The sequence below is a fragment of the Pelodiscus sinensis genome, chromosome 15, assembly GCF_049634645.1.
Source record: "Pelodiscus sinensis isolate JC-2024 chromosome 15, ASM4963464v1, whole genome shotgun sequence".
Classification (NCBI taxonomy): domain Eukaryota; kingdom Metazoa; phylum Chordata; order Testudines; family Trionychidae; genus Pelodiscus; species Pelodiscus sinensis.
In genome coordinates, this window is record NC_134725.1 from 32,202,987 (window position 1) to 32,221,449 (window position 18,463).

The 18,463-nt window shown below is 46.4% G+C and overlaps 1 protein-coding gene across 1 annotated transcript; it reads left to right on the forward strand.

The window, feature by feature from the left end:
- Positions 1-4,923: 4,923 nt before the first annotated feature.
- GPN3 (GPN-loop GTPase 3) lies at positions 4,924-18,111 on the forward strand. Its single transcript, XM_075898591.1, has 8 exons — positions 4,924-5,152; positions 5,707-5,815; positions 6,458-6,625; positions 6,957-7,081; positions 12,886-13,001; positions 13,678-13,774; positions 15,392-15,520; positions 17,924-18,111. The coding sequence occupies exons 1-8, from the start codon at positions 5,105-5,107 to the stop codon at positions 17,984-17,986; spliced, it is 855 nt and encodes a 284-aa protein (XP_075754706.1). The 5' UTR covers positions 4,924-5,104; the 3' UTR covers positions 17,987-18,111.
- Positions 18,112-18,463: the final 352 nt, after the last annotated feature.

Genomic DNA, 18,463 nt, shown 5'->3' on the forward strand with positions numbered 1-18,463 from the left:
CTTCTTATCCACTGGTCTCAGCGCATTGCACGAGGCAGGTCAATTAGTGTCTCCCCCATTTTACAGGAAGAGGGACAGGCAGGTGAAGTGACTTTCCCAAGGCTGCTCCGTTACTGACACACACATCCCTTCTAGGGTGTAGATATTAGCTAGCTGTGATACAAAGATGTTTCTCTGAATATACTTACAGGAGAGGCACAGCATGCGGAGAGGGCAGTTAGTTTACTTGGGGTACGTAAACCCACATTGCCAAATCAGTTTCATCTCATCTTGCAATATTTATTTTTTTAAGACTTTCAGCTCCTAGTTATTTTTTGTCACAATCTAGCACAGAGTGAGGGGGTGAGCTCACAGAAGACCCTGGGGGAGGGGCTTCCAGGAGTGCTGACAGGGCCACTGCCATTTGCTTTCCCACTCTCTGGGCCTCCTCACCACCTATCCTGCAGGGCCAGCTTCCTGGTCTCCCTCAGCCAAGATACCTTGCTGAGATCAGTGCCCTCCTCTGCCCCCAGGAAGCAGTAAAGATACTGAATCTCTTCTGGTCCAAGGAAAGGCCAGTTTAGGCCCCAGCTTCCTGAGATACCACTCCCCAAATGGGATCAAAACCCACCAATGAATTACTTGGGTAAGCTCCCTTTAGCAATGAAAGGGGAAATGTACACACTGGTTGCCCCTCCCTGCCAGGTAAAAATTATTTTCATTGGGCTTGATAGAAAATAAAGTGTTTTTATTAACAACAAGCAGTAGGATTTAAGTCAGGGCTACTCAGCACATGGCTTGTGGGTCACATGTGGCTCATGGCCCATTTATTTGTGGCCTGTGGTCTGATTTGGGTTTATGTGGCTCAACACGCGGTCTGCAGGTGGGATCCTTTGAACGTGGCCTCTATTGGGAACACACTCCACAATGACGAGGCATCTTCCATGCGGGGTGAGCACTGAAAGACACAAGTGGACAGGCTGGCTGGACCAGATGGGTACAGAGTGTCAGTGTTTCTAGTCCCCAGAGAGGAGGTGTCAGGAGCTGGGGCATTGTGGGAAGTGCTGGCTACTTAGCCTTGTGGGCAGAATCTAAAAAGTGCTGACTGGCTCACACTGGCCATGTTTGGGTCTAGCGCCACAACTTAAATCTTTGTTTTCATGCCAATAAGCGTGAAAGAAGTTATTTGCATATACTTGCATATATATTTACATGTATATGCAACCACACTTAAGCTGTGGCCCACTGCATGTGCTGTGAGTATCATTGTGACGCTCGGGGCTTCCAAAGTTGAGTAGCCCTGATTTAAGTGGTAGTAAGTGAGAACAGGCAGAGCAAAGTAGATTACAAATCAAACGTAACAAAAACTGCTAAGCTAATTCTGACACTAACTAAAATCCTCAGAACAAACTATAAACTCACCCTAAAACTGTCTCATTTCCAGCACAACCTTCCAAACCAGGGCTGTCCCTCACCTTGGAGCCTTTAGTTCACCCTCTTCACATCTGCCCAACCAGCCCAAAGACCCAGACTACTACCTTCCTATTGTTTTTAAAGATTCCCTCCTGGGAATTCACCTGGCCAGTTGGGGTGAACATGTGACTTTCCCAGACCAACCACTGCTAAGACTTAAAGGACAAAAGAAAGTGTTGGTCATCAAGTTGGTCATCAAGACATTGCATCTTTAATGCTATTCATTCACACATTTAAAACCATAAAGCATTCCCCAGTCCATATGTCTAATTTTATACACAAGAATGACACACATACCAAAATGAGATGAACAGATCTAGCAGATTAAGATATGAAGATTGATAGGTTACATGAAGTAATTTGCTCAAAGCACTTTGGAGTTATGTACATTTGTACCCATAAGTCCATTTCATAAAGCATCAGGGGGTCCATCACGTTGAGACTCTCAGCTTGCATCTTTCTAGCTCTCATGTTGCAGAGAAAAGGTACAAAATGTGAGCCAATGGTACCCAAAAGTTTCAGAAGCTAAGCCCTTGTCTACACTACAGAGATCATGTGTGTCCGATATTTTTTTGAAAGCCATCTTTGGCAGCAGAACACAGAGACTCCCAGTCCCCACTCCTGGGTGCCACAGCTAAGCGTTACACCAAGGTGACTCAACTTTGGAAGTCCTGGGAGCCACAATGATACCTACCGCACATGCTGAGGGTAGGGTTACCAGATGGCTTTCAAAATAATATCAGACATACAAGATCTCAGAATGGGGGGAGGGGAGGAACCAGCTGGGAGGGGTTCGGGGGAGCAGGGCTGATCGGGGGCAGGGGGCAACTGGCTGGCGGGAAGCAGGGCTGGGCGGGGAGGATAGGAGGAGCAGATCTGATGGTGGGGGGAGGGGGAGAATGGCTGGCAGGAAGCAGGGCTGGCCAGGAAGGGGTCAGGGGGAGCGAGGCTAGCCGGGGTGATTTTGGGGTGGAGGCTGGCCAGCGGAGAGCTGGGCTGGCCAGGAGGGGGTCGGGAGGAGCAGGGCTGTCCAGGGGAAATTGGGGGAAGGAACCAGCTGGTGGGAAGCAAGGCTGGCCAGGAGAAGGTTGGCGGGGGTGGGGCTGGCCAGGGGAAATAGGGGTATTGGGAGGCGGACCAGCTGGTGGAGAGCGGGGCTGGCTGGGAGGGGGTCGGGAGGAGCAGGGCTGGCTGGGGGAGATTGGGGGAAAGGAACCAGCTGGTGGGAAGCAGGGCTGTCCGGGAGAGGGTCGGAGGGGAGCGGGGCTGACTGCGGCGGTGCGGGGGAGACGACTGGCAGGCAGGGAGCAGGACTGGCCGGGCGGGGGAGGAGGGGTCAGAGGGGAAGAACTGGCTGGTGGGGAGAGGGCTGGTTTGGGCACACACAGATCCTGGAGTGCTGCCCATCCCGTGCATGGTCCCGGCAGGGTGCATGAGTGAGTCCGACCCCAGAGATTCCATCCCGCCTCACCCCCGCCCCCTCCTCCCTACTGCGTAGCTGTGTACTGCCTGGCTGGTAGACACGTTCACGCACTATGCAACTTTGTACTGATACTCAGGATAACAATAAAACTTACTTAATTAGAAAATACTGGACATTTATATGTCGGGTATTTTCTCAATTTGTTTCCCGGACAGAAAGCTCAAATACCGGACTGTCCGGTTCAAAACCAGACACCTGGCAACCCTAGCTGAGGGCTGAAACTTAAATGTGGTTGCATATACATGCAAATATATATACACTCAGCTTCTTTCACATTTTGGGCATGAATACAAAGATTAAGCAAGACCACATAACACACAGGCCCCATTTAAGTCAGTTGTGCTGATATTAATAAAATGCAATATTTACCCGATTTCCATCCATAGGACAGCACTTTTAGTGAGCAATGACAGTCCAGGACTTAAACTACTAAAACGCATATCACCAAAAAACCATTATATTGACTACTTTTTTTGGGGGGGGGCTCTCACCTGCAGGCCGCATATTGAGCCCTGCGTAAATCCAAACCACACCACTGGCCGCAAACAAACGGGCTGAGCGCCGCATATGGCCCATGGGCCACATATTGAGAAGCCCAGCACTATAACATGTACCCTCTCCCTCCACACCTGTTCTCGCACCTCACTCCATTCCAAAGCCTGTAACCCCTCACCCCTTCTTACATCCACTGGCCCAGCCCAGAGGCTGCACCAGCACCCAAATTGCACCCCCCCCACTCTCCCTCCCGCACCCAAACTGCACCCCCCCACTCTCCCTCCCTCACCCAAACTGCACCCCCCCACTCCTCCTCCCGCACCCAAACTGCATCCCCCCCACTCTCCCTCCCTCACCCAAACTGCATCCCCCCCACTCTCCCTCCCTCACCCAAACTGCACCCCCCCCACTCCTCCTCCCGCACCCAAACTGCATCCCCCCCACTCCTCCTCCCGCACCCAAACTGCATCCCCCCCACTCTCCCTCCCTCACCCAAACTGCACCCCCCCCACTCCTCCTCCCGCACCCAAACTGCATCCCCCCCACTCCTCCTCCCGCACCCAAACTGCATCCCCCCCACTCTCCCTCCCTCACCCAAACTGCACCCCCCCACTCCTCCTCCCGCACCCAAACTGCATCCCCCCCACTCTCCCTCCCTCACCCAAACTGCATCCCCCCCACTCTCCCTCCCTCACCCAAACTGCATCCCCCCCACTCTCCCTCCCTCACCCAAACTGCACCCCCCCCACTCCTCCTCCCGCACCCAAACTGCACCCCCCCCACTCCTCCTCCCGCACCCAAACTGCACCCCCCCCACTCCTCCTCCCGCACCCAAACTGCACCCCCCCCACTCCTCCTCCCGCACCCAAACTGCACCCCCCCCACTCCTCCTCCCGCACCCAAACTGCATCCCCCCCACTCTCCCTCCCTCACCCAAACTGCATCCCCCCCACTCTCCCTCCCTCACCCAAACTGCACCCCCCCCACTCCTCCTCCCGCACCCAAACTGCACCCCCCCCACTCCTCCTCCCGCACCCAAACTGCACCCCCCCCACTCCTCCTCCCGCACCCAAACTGCACCCCCCCCACTCCTCCTCCCGCACCCAAACTGCACCCCCCCACTCCTCCTCCCGCACCCAAACTGCATCCCCCCCCACTCTCCCTCCCTCACCCAAACTGCACCCCCCCACTCTCCCTCCCTCACCCAAACTGCACCCCCCACTCCTCCTCCCTCACCCAAACTCCATCCTCCCCACTCCTCCTCCCGCACCCAAACTCCATCCTCCCCACCGAGAGGCGTAGGCGGGAGGGCGGATCTGGGGGGGGGAGGGGTTGCGGGCTCTGGGCACCGCCAGTTTCTGCGGACCTGCCGCCCAGACGCCTGTGACCCACTAGGTTAACCCAGGTACGAGCCTCGGCGCCCCGCCCAACAGCCCACTCCGCCAGCAAAGCGTCTCCGCGCGTGCGCAGGAATAGTCTTCCACGTCCTCTCCAGGAGCCGAACGGGGCGATTCGGCCTCTATAGGAAGTTTGAGCTTTGGGACGCTCCGTATCCGAGGAGCTCTAGTGTGCGAATACGGCGTATCCGCCACGCTACGGGATCGCGGAGGGGTCAGTTCCTTTCGCTCGGTCCCTGCTGTCTCCGCGCTGCGTTGGAGAAACTGAGCAGCAGCCATGCCCCGCTTCGCCCAGCTGGTCATGGGCCCGGCGGGCAGTGGGAAGGTGAGACCACCCTTCGCCTTGTACCGAGGGTGGACCCGGGGCGTGCGGCGGGAATGGGGGCGGGGCATAAGGGGTTGGGGTAATTGAGGAAACTGAGGCATGGGAAACTGAGGCATGGGTAAGTACTTGGAGGCGTGGGGGTAAGTGGAGGGTTATGAGGCGGCTTAAGTGGAAGTTGCCGTGTACTCCCGTTGGCGTTTCTTGCAATCTGACATGGTGTAAAGTGGCGGTGACTCTTCTGATAAAATAGTCCTTTGTGGTAGCCTACAGATAACCCTTTGCATTGCGTTTGCATCGCTCCTTTCATCGGGAGACTGGACGGTGCTGTACAGAGGAGGTGTTATCCCCCTTTCACAGCCAGGGATACTCAGGCATAGAGGGGAAGTGCTGCATATGTTGGACGGTTACGTCAGGCAGAGCTGGGAATGGAATTCGGGTATTCAGATTCCCAGACTCCTGCTTTCAATATTAAGACTGTTGCCTCTACTTTCAGGTATAAAATTGCAACTTTTAGGTACTTTCAGTGGGTAATAAGATTCCTATTTAAATTACAGAGCACTTACTGTTCCACCATGGTTCAGCATTGTGCAGCCCTAAACCGCTCAGTGCAAGTTGTTAACCTGGACCCTGCAGCAGAATACTTCAATTATCCTGTGATGGCTGGTGAGTTGTGTTTGGGTGCATTGTTTCTTAATTTCCTGTACTCTCCGAACTGCTGAAAATGGATAGAGAATAGAACAGTTCTTACACAGGCTGAATCAGGCTTGAATATCGAGTTTTCTTTTTAATGACAAATTCAAATTTAATTCAAATTTGACCTGTCTGCATGTCAAAGCTGTTCCGATTTGACTTACAGCACTCTCCCGATTTTAAATCTGATTTTTATTTTTTAATAAAAGGATATATATATATATATATATATATATATTATACACACACACACAAAACTATGGTATTTTGAGGCAATATTAGTAGGACCTATACAATATTTTTCCTGAATCTATAGCAGTATTTTACAAACCTTTTAGAAATAGTCAGTGTTCTGGTTTCCCCCTATATATACATTTTTTTTGTCTGTTTGAAGGAATGGAGAAAAGAAACAACACTTTAAAAAAAACCCAGGAATTTGTGACTGTAAAATCACAAAAATTGGCAAAAGGCATGGGGGATGGGAGAGCTGGGGCAGCACGTGAAACAAATTTAGTTGGCGAAGATCATTTGGAGATTTAAACTTGTAGGAATTTGCTTCTGGAATTTATTTATGAAGTGTTGAAAAAAACACAAAACATGCACTTTTTATTCTAGACATTCGAGAATTAATTGAAGTAGATGATGTTATGGAAGATGACAACTTAAGGTTTGGTCCCAATGGTGGTTTAGTGTTTTGCATGGAATACTTTGCCAATAACTTTGATTGGCTTGAGGATTGTCTTGGCCATGTGGAGGATGACTACATACTCTTTGATTGCCCAGGTAAACAAGCTTTTATATTCTGGTGACTTAATTTTTTTTCTTATCTGATGTGTAGATTTTTTTTGCATGTATTTGATCATTTGCAGATAAAGCCTTTTTTAACTGTTATGTGGTTTAGTGCCAAAATGAAACATATTATTTTGTTTAAAACTGTCCAAGAGCAAATACTTCTTTTTAGATAATGCTATCACACATTCTGTGCTAGATTTCACTAATTTTAATAGCAATATCTTCTGCCTATCTACTATAATGGTATTTGATGAACTAATATGCTATTACTGTCTCAGCATTAGCTTTACACTCCTGCATATTAATTATGTATGTGTCCTAGGTCAGATTGAACTTTATACTCATTTGCCAATGATGAAACAGCTGGTGGAGCAGCTGCAACAGTGGGAATTTCGTGTCTGTGGAGTTTTTCTTGTTGATTCTCAGTTTATGGTGGAATCTTTTAAGGTAGGAGTTTTAAATTGATTGTAACAAAGTTTTTAATTTACAGATGAACAATCTGGAGAAATGAATAACTATATTCAGAATATGGATGTTAAATATTGGTGAATTGAATAGTCAATTAACCTCATGAATTCTTATTGGTTAGTCGACTATTCTATAGTCCCCAGGCAGCCCCTGTCCGGGGGGGAGGAGTCTGAGCTCCCAGACCCGGCACAAACCGGAACTGAGCCGGGCTGCCTAGCTTCTAATAAACTTTAAATGCAGAGCTGCAGTGGGGGTAGGTCCAGGACCCAGTGCAAGCCAGGGCTAAGCTGGGCTGCTGGCCAGCCTGCTAAAAATTTTACTGGCGGGGGGTGGGGGCAATGAGTGTAGTCTATAGCATTAACCTATAAGCTTTTGCTTATCAGTTAATCGACTGTACTGTTACATCCCTAATTCAAAAGCAATCATAGCATTTTTCACCTCTCCATTGTCACTCTTTTGTAAACTTAAATATTCTTTATGGCCTAATAGTCTATGGAGGTGTGGGTAGGAAATGGGAGTCATGAGATCTGCGAAAAATCCTTGAATGCTGACTGTTCACTGTATCAATTAACCTGTAAAATGAGCAAAATTGGTACTTGAAAAATGAAGTTCCTGAAGTAAGGGATACACTGAGATGGGAATCCTAGAACTCGCCCAGAAGTAGGTTGGCTTCTGACCTAACAATGTCCTTAGACATTGCTTTGCCTCCTACATTTCATATCTGTCTGTTGCTAGTAGGGGCAAAACTAGCAAAAGACAGAAATGAGGCTGTAGGGTAAGTTGTGCATATATGCACAAGACTGGGTGAAAAAGGCTGATGGAGTAAGTTGGAAAAAAGTATAGTACAGAAGGGGAGAGACCCTGTATCTTCATTCACCTATCTCTACAAAAGAAGCCAGGGATGTTATTTCCCTGTTTATGTATACATATTTGCACTCACTCTCACCAAGTTAGCGCAAGTATAAATAGCACCTCAATAGCATAGTCAGCAGCAGTGGAGACATGGTTGAGCCGTACCGAGTACATACGTGCCAATTTTAGATGGGTTTAGACTTAGTACATGTCATCTATGCCTCTGTAGCCACTACCTGTGCTACTCTGCTATTCATAAAACTATTAGGAATCCTGTGACCTTGTCCATATGTATGTATAACAAAAGAAAGAGAGTATCCATGCCTCCGTAAACTCCACTCCAATTCATCTCATCGTAGAATCATAGAATACTAGGACTGGAAGGGACCTGGAGAGGTCATCGAGTCCAGTTCCCTGCCCTCATGGCAGGACCAAATACTGTCTAGACTATCCCTGATAGACATTTATCTAACCTACTCTTAAATATCTCCACAGATGGAGATTCCACAACCTCCCTGGGCAATTTATTCCAGTGTTTGACTACCTTGACAGTTAGGTTGGACATTAGGAAAAAGTTCCTAAAGCTCCCTTGCTGCAGTTTAAGCCCATTGCTTCTTGTTCTATCCCCAGAGGCCAAGATGAACAAGTTTTCTCCCTCCTCCTTATGATACCCTTTTAGATACCTGAAAACTGCTATCATGTCCACCCTCAATCTTCTCTTTTCTAAACTAAACAAACCTAATTCCTTCAGCCTTCCCTCATAGGTCATGTTCTCTAGACCTTTAATCATTCTCGTTGCTCTTCTCTGGACCCTTTCCAATTTTTCCACGTCTTTCTTGAAATGCGGTGCCCAGAACTGAACACAGTACTCCAACTGAGGCCTAATAAGCGCAGAGTAGAGCGGAAGAATGACTTTTCGTGTCTTGCTCACAACACACCTGTTAATGCATCCCAGAATCATGTTTGCTTTCTTTGCAATGGCATCACACTGCTGACTCATTCAACTTGTGGTCCACTATAACACCTAGATCCCTTTCTGCCGTTCTCCTTCCCAGACAGTCTCTTCCCATTCTGTATGTGTGAAACTGATTGTTCGTTCCTAAGTGGAGCACTTGCATCCTATTTACCTCAGACCATTTCTCCAATTTGTCCAGGCCACTTTGAATTATAACCCTATCCTGCAGATTAGTCGCAGCCCCTCCCTGCTTGGTATCATCTGCCAACTTAATAAGCGTATTTTCTATACCAATATCTAAATTGTTGATGAAGATATTCAACATATATTGATAAAGTGGGTTTTACTCACAAAAGCTTATGCCCTAATAAATCTGTTAGTCTCTAAGGTGCCACAGGACTCCGTGTTTTTGCAGATACACACTGATATGGCTACTCCCTCAGACTTTTGACATAGTCATACTATGAATAGCTTTAATGAGGGCTTGTGTGAGGATATGTTTGTGAGCAAGGGAATCACACACTTAGCTTGTAGATGTAGCCAATGTATACAGGAGATAAAGAATACAATCAGGGCTGTCCTTAGGATTTATGGTGCCCTAGGCGGGATTATTAAACTGGTTCCCCTGTACCTGACTTGCTCTTAGCAACACAAACATAAGCTTACAGTATTGGAAAACTTGCCACATGCACGTTAATAAAAACAGTTTAACTTAATTAAGCACTGTAATGCTGATGGACTAGCACTAAAGAAGTAGCACTATAGAAAAAATTCTGATTTATTGACAATGATGCAAACAAGATAATTTTTAAAATTTGTCAACATTTTATTGGAAATTTATATGAAGAACCCTGCCCTCCTTCACCAGCTGCAAAATGGGGGCCAGCTGAAGGCCAGGGTTGGCCCACGGAGCCCTGCTCACCCCAGACAAACTTGAGGCCAGGCCCAGCCCATGCAGGTCCTCTGCCCCCTTGGAGGAGTCGCTGACAGGACTTCTCTCGGGGGACAGAGCTTCGCTTTTGACAGCACAGCATTGTCATCACCCTTGTAAGCCCCGTAACCTCTTCCAGCTCCCTCCTGAGTTCTGCACCCTCTACTGCCTGCCCTGACTCCTGCTCCCCCACCTCTCTACCCTGAGCCCCCGCATCAGACCCTGTGCCCTGAATCCACCCCTCCTGCCCTCATTCTATCACCTTCTGCCCTGAGCTGCCCCCACAAACCTTTCAGCTCCCTGCCCACACATTGTAACCCCTACCCCTTACCAAGAGTCCCGCATATCTCTGCCCTGACTCCAGCCCTACAACCTTATACTCCTGCCCTAACACCCCACACCAAACCCTGTGCCCTCAGCCCCCTACCTCCTGCCTTCAACCACTATCCTGTGTTCCTCAACTCTCCCAGCCCCTGCTCTCACCCCTGTACCCCACCCCTTTTTATTCTAGCAAAAGACAGAAAACTTGCAAATATTGTCCACCAAAAAACTATATCTGATGTTTTAATCACTTTCCTTCTGATATTAAGACAAACTTCCTTTTTCCCTTAATTTTTGACAAATTCTATCATTTAAATAAAGCATGTACATTTTCCTTTTATTTTGTAACCTCTCCCCCTCTCAACTCCTCCCACCCCCAAAAAAACCTCTTAAAGATCCAGATACGCTCATAGGGACATAAATATGTAATCACAACATGCATAATATCTCCTCTCAAAGATTTTCTCTTTAACCATGAAGCTTAGAAATGTTTGAAGAAAATGGAGAGTGTCACGTAGTAACAGGACTGCAGGAGCTGGGGATTTACGGACCCAGGGCTTCTCTCACTCCAAAAACAACCCCCACCCTCTTCCATGCAAATTGACAGCGGGGCGGGGGCAGACTTCTTCCTCAGTACTCGGGAGGGGGGGTCGCTGTGCAGGCACCCCAACTGTTCCCATCCCCACGTTGCCCTGTAAGGTTCGCTTCTCTCGAGCTGGAACCTCCCGCCATCACGTGCCCACGCGGAGCCGCAAAGCAGCGCTGCCTTTGCAATCAGGTGAAGCCAAAAGGTGCAACAGCCGTGGCGGGTGGCCCCAGCCAGCAGCGGGGGAGGCAGCAGCCGCCAAGCACTGCCAGGGCCGAGCGAGGAGGAGCCAGGGTGAGGGGAGTGGCGCTCGGGCGGGTGACTAGCCAGGGCGTGCAACACCTGTGCCGACCCCCATGGGGGGAGGTTGCTTGCTCCTCCTGGATCCCCCAGCCTCCCGCCCGGGCTGAGCGCTCAGCACCCCGTCCCCTGGATCACTCCCCCGGCTCCAGACCCGCCTCTCTCCCCTCCCTGGCATCAGTGTCCAGGTGAAGCGCTCAAACTAGCTGAGAGGGGAGACGCTCGGGCTTCTCCCCTCTCAACTGTTGTGCAGCGTTTGAGCACGCTGCACATGCGCTCCCTCGGCCCCACACCGTGCCCTGGCCGGCACCAGGAAACTTAAAGTACCAGGCTCAGGCTGCGATACACCGGCACCCCGCATCACAATCCCCCTCCAGCAGCCACCAGCTGGCCCTTCAGCAGACGGCCCACCGGTAAATTCCCAGTATCCCTCTGGGCCAGTCTGCCCCTGCCTCAGCACGCAGTCAGTCCCTCCTCCCCTCCCCACAGCACTTCACCCAACCCAGCCCTGCTGGAGGAGAGGGGGGAGAGAGGGGTGCTCCGTGGGGGAGAGGGAAAGGGGGTTTGCCCCTTGCTCACTACACTTGCCAACCCCCCTCTCGCCAGGGGGGCAGGCAACCCGGCTCTCCCTGTGATTACTGGGAAGGGCTGGGCTGTGGCTGCCCCAGCCTGGACCCCTTTCTCCCTCCCCGCCTGCCCCAGCCCAGGGCGCTTTCTCCCTCCTTGCCCCACCCCAGCCCCTTTTCCTTCCCTGATCCAGGGCCCTTTCTCTCATCCCTCGCAAACCTCCTGCCAGCCATGACCTAATCCTAACCCCCTCCTCCCTGGCAGCGGTTCACCAGGCCTGGCTCTTCCCATGACCACTGGGAGGGGGGCTGCTCTGAAGCTTTGTAGGCCCTGCGGTCTTCCCCCACCTGCGGGGGGGAGGAGCCTCTGCACCACAGCTGAGCACTGGGGAGGGAGGAAAGAGGCAGTTGAGACATGATGATGTCATTCCGTTGTCCCACAGGAAACGTTTTTTGGGTTTTTTTAATAGAGAGAGGGAGAGACTAGCAGGTGAGGCCCGTTGTTGACCAGGCAAAGTTATTTGTGTAGATTATGCTTATAGGAACATTCAAGAAATTAAATATATGTAATAGAATTTTTTTATTAATGTGCTTGCAAAAGGGAAGTAAAAGAACAGTTTAAGTTTTGTAGGATTTCAATTTCAAATACTATTCATTTTATTGAATAATTACCATCCATAGTAAATTTGAATCCAACTCCTAAAGTTTCCATTACTCTTTCCGAAACTAATTTGAATTATTTTGTGATTTGTAACAGTAAAAATTTTCTTTGCACTAAAATGACAGTTGAATAGGTGACTCAATTTCAATTAGCAAATTTTTTTGAACTCTAATCATAATAGTCATGACTTTTTTCTGATGAAAAACAAAAATAATTATTTAAACCTTTTACCCAGCATATTCCTGTGTAAAACGTAGTGCATTCAGCTAATTTAAATGGCAGGATTGTTTTATGCAAAATTTGGTATCTGCAGGTAATCGCAAAATATGATTTTTTATTTTGCGCAAACAAACTGTTCAAAATAAATAGTAGATTTCAAAGATTCTAGACCTGGGGAAGATGGGGTTGTTACAGTTTTGTTGTGACACCATAGAGTAGTATTACTACCTGCTTCCTTTATCATGAAGTTTAGTGCATTGTTGTGATACAGTAGTAGTCTATTTACTGTAGTGATTACACTACCTCTTAAAAACTCTAAGTTATTGCTATATATTTGGAATCTGTCTGTATTTAACTTTTCTTTTAACTTCGCACTTTTCTTATTTTGTCAGTTTATTTCCGGTGTCTTGGCAGCACTCAGTGCAATGATATCATTAGAGATTCCACAGATCAACATCATGACCAAAATGGATTTGCTGAGCAAGAAAGCTAAAAAGGAAATTGAAAAGTAAGTTTTGAAAAATATGTGGAGTGGTTTTTTTGTTTGTTTTTTGTTTGTTTGTTTTTAAATAACTTGAGGCAAGTTTCAGGATCAATTGAATTAATGTTATTACGTGAAAATCGATTCTCTGGGACAGTTGGTGGGGAGGGCAAGCCAGATGGAATTGTTAAATTGCCAAATTTATCATGCAGTGTTTGGTAATTTGCAGCTAACTTTACAGATGATCTTCTGCATGTATGTGTGTATGCATATTGGTAGAGAATTGTCTTGGAGAACTATAAGATCCTTCTGAATCCATTTGCAGAGGCTTTCACCTGTGTAGTTCAAATCCAACTTTAGAGATCCTCCTGCTTCATTATTTTGTAACTGTCAATAGAAATGAAAATATAGTCCCTTTTCCTTTTATGTAAATACCAAGATCTACATTTTTCCAATAGTCCTCGCTAAATATTTAGAGAATTTGGTGCTAGAAATCATAATCTTATAACCATGTAAGAAAATCTTATACATGTAAGAAAATTATATTTTAAAAATAGCACTTGCAAACTTGCTACCTTCTAAAATTAATGAAAAGTACAAAACCACAGGCAATAGTGGCAATATTTGAAAAACCATACATAATTCAAAGCCCTGCTGAGTTTTGGGGGGTTTTTTTTCTAATTTTAACACATACTTTTTTCAGGTATTTAGATCCCGATATGTATTCTGTGACTGAAGATTCTGCAAATATACTAAAAAGCAAAATGTTCAAGAAACTGACTAAAGCTATATGCGGATTGGTAAGTAGCAGTGGTGCTGTTTAACCCTAACAGGTTCAAGTACACTTTTGAAATTCAATCCTTTATGATTTACAAATATAACAGTATCAGGGTTAATTTTTCTGCACACACTATGCTATAAAAATATATTTCTCAAAATGATGTTTTGATACAACTGATTTACTAGTATTGCTGGGAACTAAAGCAGTGGTTCCCATTCTTTTTTTCCATCAAGGATTCGTGTAGTAGTATCTAACACTTAGGGTACGTCTAGATTACAGGCTTTTGTTGACAAAAGTTTTGTCGACAGATATTGTCGACAAAGCATCTGTCGACAAAGAGCATCTAGATTACAGCCAGTTCTGTCGACAAAGCAAGCCACTTTGTCGACATGACAGTGTAGACGTAAAGAATAGTGTAGTTGCAATAACGCCTTCTGTCGACAGAACTCTGTCAACAGAAGATGTTATTCCTCGTAGAATGAGGTTTACAGCCATCTACAAAACTGCTGAGTTCTGTCTACGTTATGTCGATAGAACTCAGCGGCAGTATAGACACAGGTATAGTTTTGTCGACCAAAAGTCCACTTTTGTTGACAAAACCCTGTAGTCTAGACACACCCTACACAGAATCCTAAACTCGAAGTAAGATACGCAATTTGCGGTATGCAAATTGCGTATCTTATTTCTAATCTATTTTGAAATGTTTGGCACATCTACACCCGTGCCAAATTTCTAAATAATGCCATCCCTTATCTCTCATGCAACAAGGTTTACTAGGATGGCAAAATAGCATGCCCATTATTTTGAAAAATATTTCAAAATATCGGGAGGCTTGTGTAGATGCAGTGTAGCTGTTTCAGGATACCTCCGGTATCCTGAAATAGCTGTGTAGTATAGACATATCCTAAATGTCCTCAGTCCCTTCCATTTCTAGTGCTCCCAGAGCACCCCTTGCCAGCGTGACCTCTCTCATACAGTGCATGGGAGGTTACACTGTATGGATGATGCTATTTTTTAGAACAAAATGGTGTACTACATGCATCAAAAGTGCCAGAAAGCTGTTTTGGTGCATTTCAGACCTAGCTCTAGGACCTAATGATCCATGTAATGCATGATGAACCCCCATAGGTCTGGAGGAATCAACTTTGGGAACAACTGTCCTAGAGAATTCTCAGACATATGAGTGAAAATGCTGACAGATTGGATTTTTTTTAGCCTAGTCTCTCTCAGACTAATTTTGATCCAACATCCAGTGGCTACATCTTATGTTGGGCATGTTGTCATGATAATGTCAGAGTGATCCTGATGTGTAAGCAGTATGGTATAGTGAACTGCACAGAGGAAAGGCTACTAGGAGCTCCAGAATTCTAATCGTGACTCGGTCACTGGTTTGCTGTGTGGCCTTTTATCTTACTTTCACCATCAGTAAAGCAACTAATCTATTAGTGTCCCTGTCTTGAAGGCATTTCTGTGGATTAGTGTATAAGATGCCACAGTACTCCTTGTTTTTGCAGATACAGACTAACACAGCTACTCCTTTGATACTTGTGTGGATTGGTGTTTGGTGTTTGAAGTGTTCTTTATTATTGATTAATCATATAATCTAAGAGCTATGCTTTTGAAAACCTTCCTCCAGATTGATGACTACAGCATGGTTCGATTTTTACCTTATGATCACTCCGATGAGGAAAGCTTAAATATTGTGCTGCAGCACATAGACTTTGCCATTCAGTATGGGGAAGATCTAGAATTTAAAGAACCAAAGGTAAAGAACTTTTATTTTTTAAGAGGTAACATTAAAAAAAATCCAGCCCAATCAATTAAATGTAATTCATTGAGTTTCAGAGAGTGTTAGTGCTATTTTGAAACGTGGGCATTAGGGATATTAAAATACATGGAATTTGATAACTGTGTAACCACTGATGGGGTGGCAGCTAGCTCCCCAGGAGCTTGTGTATGCCGGGAGCCAGCATTTAAGCTGGCTGCTGCCCCATGCTGTTGCCTCTGATACAAAGGCAGCAGTGCAGTGTGGTAAGCAGCTCCCGGGAGTTGAACCAGGAGCCGTGTGTAGCTGGGTATCTGTTTGGGTAACCAATAAGCTTGTGCTTATCAATTAGCCATTTAAATGGCTACACTCTTACATCTCTTGGGGCACTGATGCTGCCAAGAAGGATTTGTGCAGGAGAAGAGGAGCCTGCTACTATTGAGCAGGGCAGAGTTAAGTGTATGTATTGACTATAATGAACATGGATAGGTATGGAAAATCTCTTGTGGCATGGTTCTGTGGTTTGCATTGCTTCTCATACAAGGTTTTAAAATTAATAATTCCTATATTTTATAGCCAGAAGTGACCCTAGGAAATCTTCTAGTTTGACTTCTTGCATGAAGTTGGCAAAGCATCCACCCAACAATTTCTGCATCAAGCCTTTTGTTTGAACAGTAAAATAATACCTAAAATATATATGCAAATGAGACAGATGGCTTAAACTCAGTTTTATTATTATTCAGATATAATATATTCATGAATCCTGAAGAAATAAATATCCATCTTCTTATTCCATTTTGAAATTCAGTTGTTCAGCACCCTTTAAATATACAAAATACGTGGATTCAGTTTTGGAACTATTACATTAAGGATTAGGGTGTGTCTAAAAACGCTATAGCAGTGTTTCTCAAACCATGGCTCACTACCAAGCCGTGGGAAAATAATACTGGGCGTCTGCGTGGCTGCTGGGTGCTCAGGGCTTCCGGAGTGCCCATGCGGCACCGGGTCCCCCAAGCCCTGGACCGGGCTGGGCAGAGGATGCAACCGGATGTTCCGGGCTCCCAGCACAGAGGCATAGCGAGGAGGAAGTGGGGGGGGGCAGTTGCCCCCGGGCACCACACTAGGGGGGCGCTGGGCTGGGGTGGGAGCAGAGCACACAGCATCATGAGTTGTGGCAAACCTGGTCTGTATGGAAATGCTCCCTGTGGGATTGTGCTACTTCTGGTAGCAGTTTCCTATAGGAGCACTACCTTACAATTGTACAGATGATAAAATGCTACCAGTAGCACATTCCTATAAGGTAGCAACTTTCTACATTACATGAGCGTTGTTGGGCCATGTACTCCCTGTGCAATCAAGCCTCCGAGGCAGGGCCAAGCAGCGACTTTAAAGGTAGGGTTTAAAGGTTCAGGGCCCTGCCCCATCGTGGCAAGGGTGGGGGTGCAAATTTTGCTTTTGCATAACACCCTTGCTACTCATCTGATGTGAGGGGGGTGCCAGGCTGGGCTGTGGGCGGGGCAGGGAGGAGATATGTGGCGCTGGGCTGCAGGAGTAGGGAGGTGCCGGGAACCCGGGGCTAGACTCAAAGGGAGGGAGTGGCAGGAAATCAGAGCTGGGCTCAGCAGTTTTGTGGGGCTTTGAGGGGAGTTGCAGTGAAACAGGGCTCAACTGTGCTGTGAGGGAAGCATGCAGGGAACCAGTATGGGGATCAACTGGGCTGAGGTGGATGGGGGAAGGCATAGGGAACAGAAAAGCAGCTCAACTGGGCTGTGAGGGGCTGCAGGGAACTGGTGCTGCACTCCCTTGGATTGTGGGGAATGGTTTTGGGGGAGCTGCAGGGAACCAGTGGAGGTGGGCAGCTCAGTTTGGTTGCAGGGGAGGGAGGTGCAAAGAAGCCTAGTGGGGAGGGAGGGAATCAGGAGCCCTGAAATGACTTCCCCTGGTCCAAAAAATCCGTCATCTGGTTTGGGAAACCCTGGTTTAGCCAGCTTTCTATCCATCTTACAGTCCATTTATCCAACCCAAATTCCCTTAACTTGCTGGCAAGAATATTGTGGGTGACCGTATCAAAAGCTTTTTCTAAAGCTGGCACTGGGGGCGTTGGGAGGACCAGAAACAACTTATTTGCATATTGATCATTTGCTTAATGAATATGCAAATATGAAATTGAATGTTACCGGTCCCCCAAAAGCTCATGAACAGATTTACTGGTCCCTGTGTCAAAAAGTTTGGGAACACCTGCACTATAGGAACCAGATTGCTTCTTGATATTGCTTGTCACCTGTTTTATGGAATGTTGTTATTTCTATTGCAATAAAAATGCCATAGAATAGATGACTTGATGTAACCATAGAGGTAAATTGAACTAATATTTACTTTTCTTTTGGGTTTTTTTTGTGGCAGGAAAATGAAGAAGATAAATCTGCTACTTTAGATGAATATTTTCAAGACCAAGTGGATGAGTAAAGAGTGAATATACCAAAGCCTGGTTGTAAAATATGCTTTGTTAAGGGATCCTCTAAATATTTGTGTGTATTTTTTTAAAATATCAAAACTGTAAGATAATTTGAATAAATCACTAGAGAAAGTGAGTCATGCATTTCCATATTATTACTTTCAGAAATAATTGTCATTCTTGTATATAAAATACTTAGCCTCAGTCACAGTAAGCTATATTCCATGAAGATAATTGCATTTCTCTTTTAAATGCTAGATTGTTTGAAAAATATGGTGGTTGTAGAGGGGGACTGTCAAAATAAAAATATTTTTTTTCTTCCTTGTTCTAATAACTTATTAGTAGGAGAAAATGTTTAAAAATCTAGATAACTTATAATTTTCTCCTAGAGTTCATATTTTGTATTTTACTCAGATAACGAAAAGTGGCATAATCATTTTTACTTTGTGATTAATTGTGTGCTTATTTAGTGGTGGTAGCTTTTCCTT

Coding starts and splice junctions, on each gene's coding strand:
- GPN3 (XM_075898591.1), top strand. CDS start 5,105: ATGCCCCGCTTCGCCCAGCTGGTCATGGGCCCGGCGGGCAGTGGGAAG. Junction 5,816..6,457: donor CAATTATCCTGTGATGGCTG/GTGAGTTGTGTT, acceptor TTTTTATTCTAG/ACATTCGAGAATTAATTGAA. Junction 7,082..12,885: donor TTATGGTGGAATCTTTTAAG/GTAGGAGTTTTA, acceptor TTATTTTGTCAG/TTTATTTCCGGTGTCTTGGC.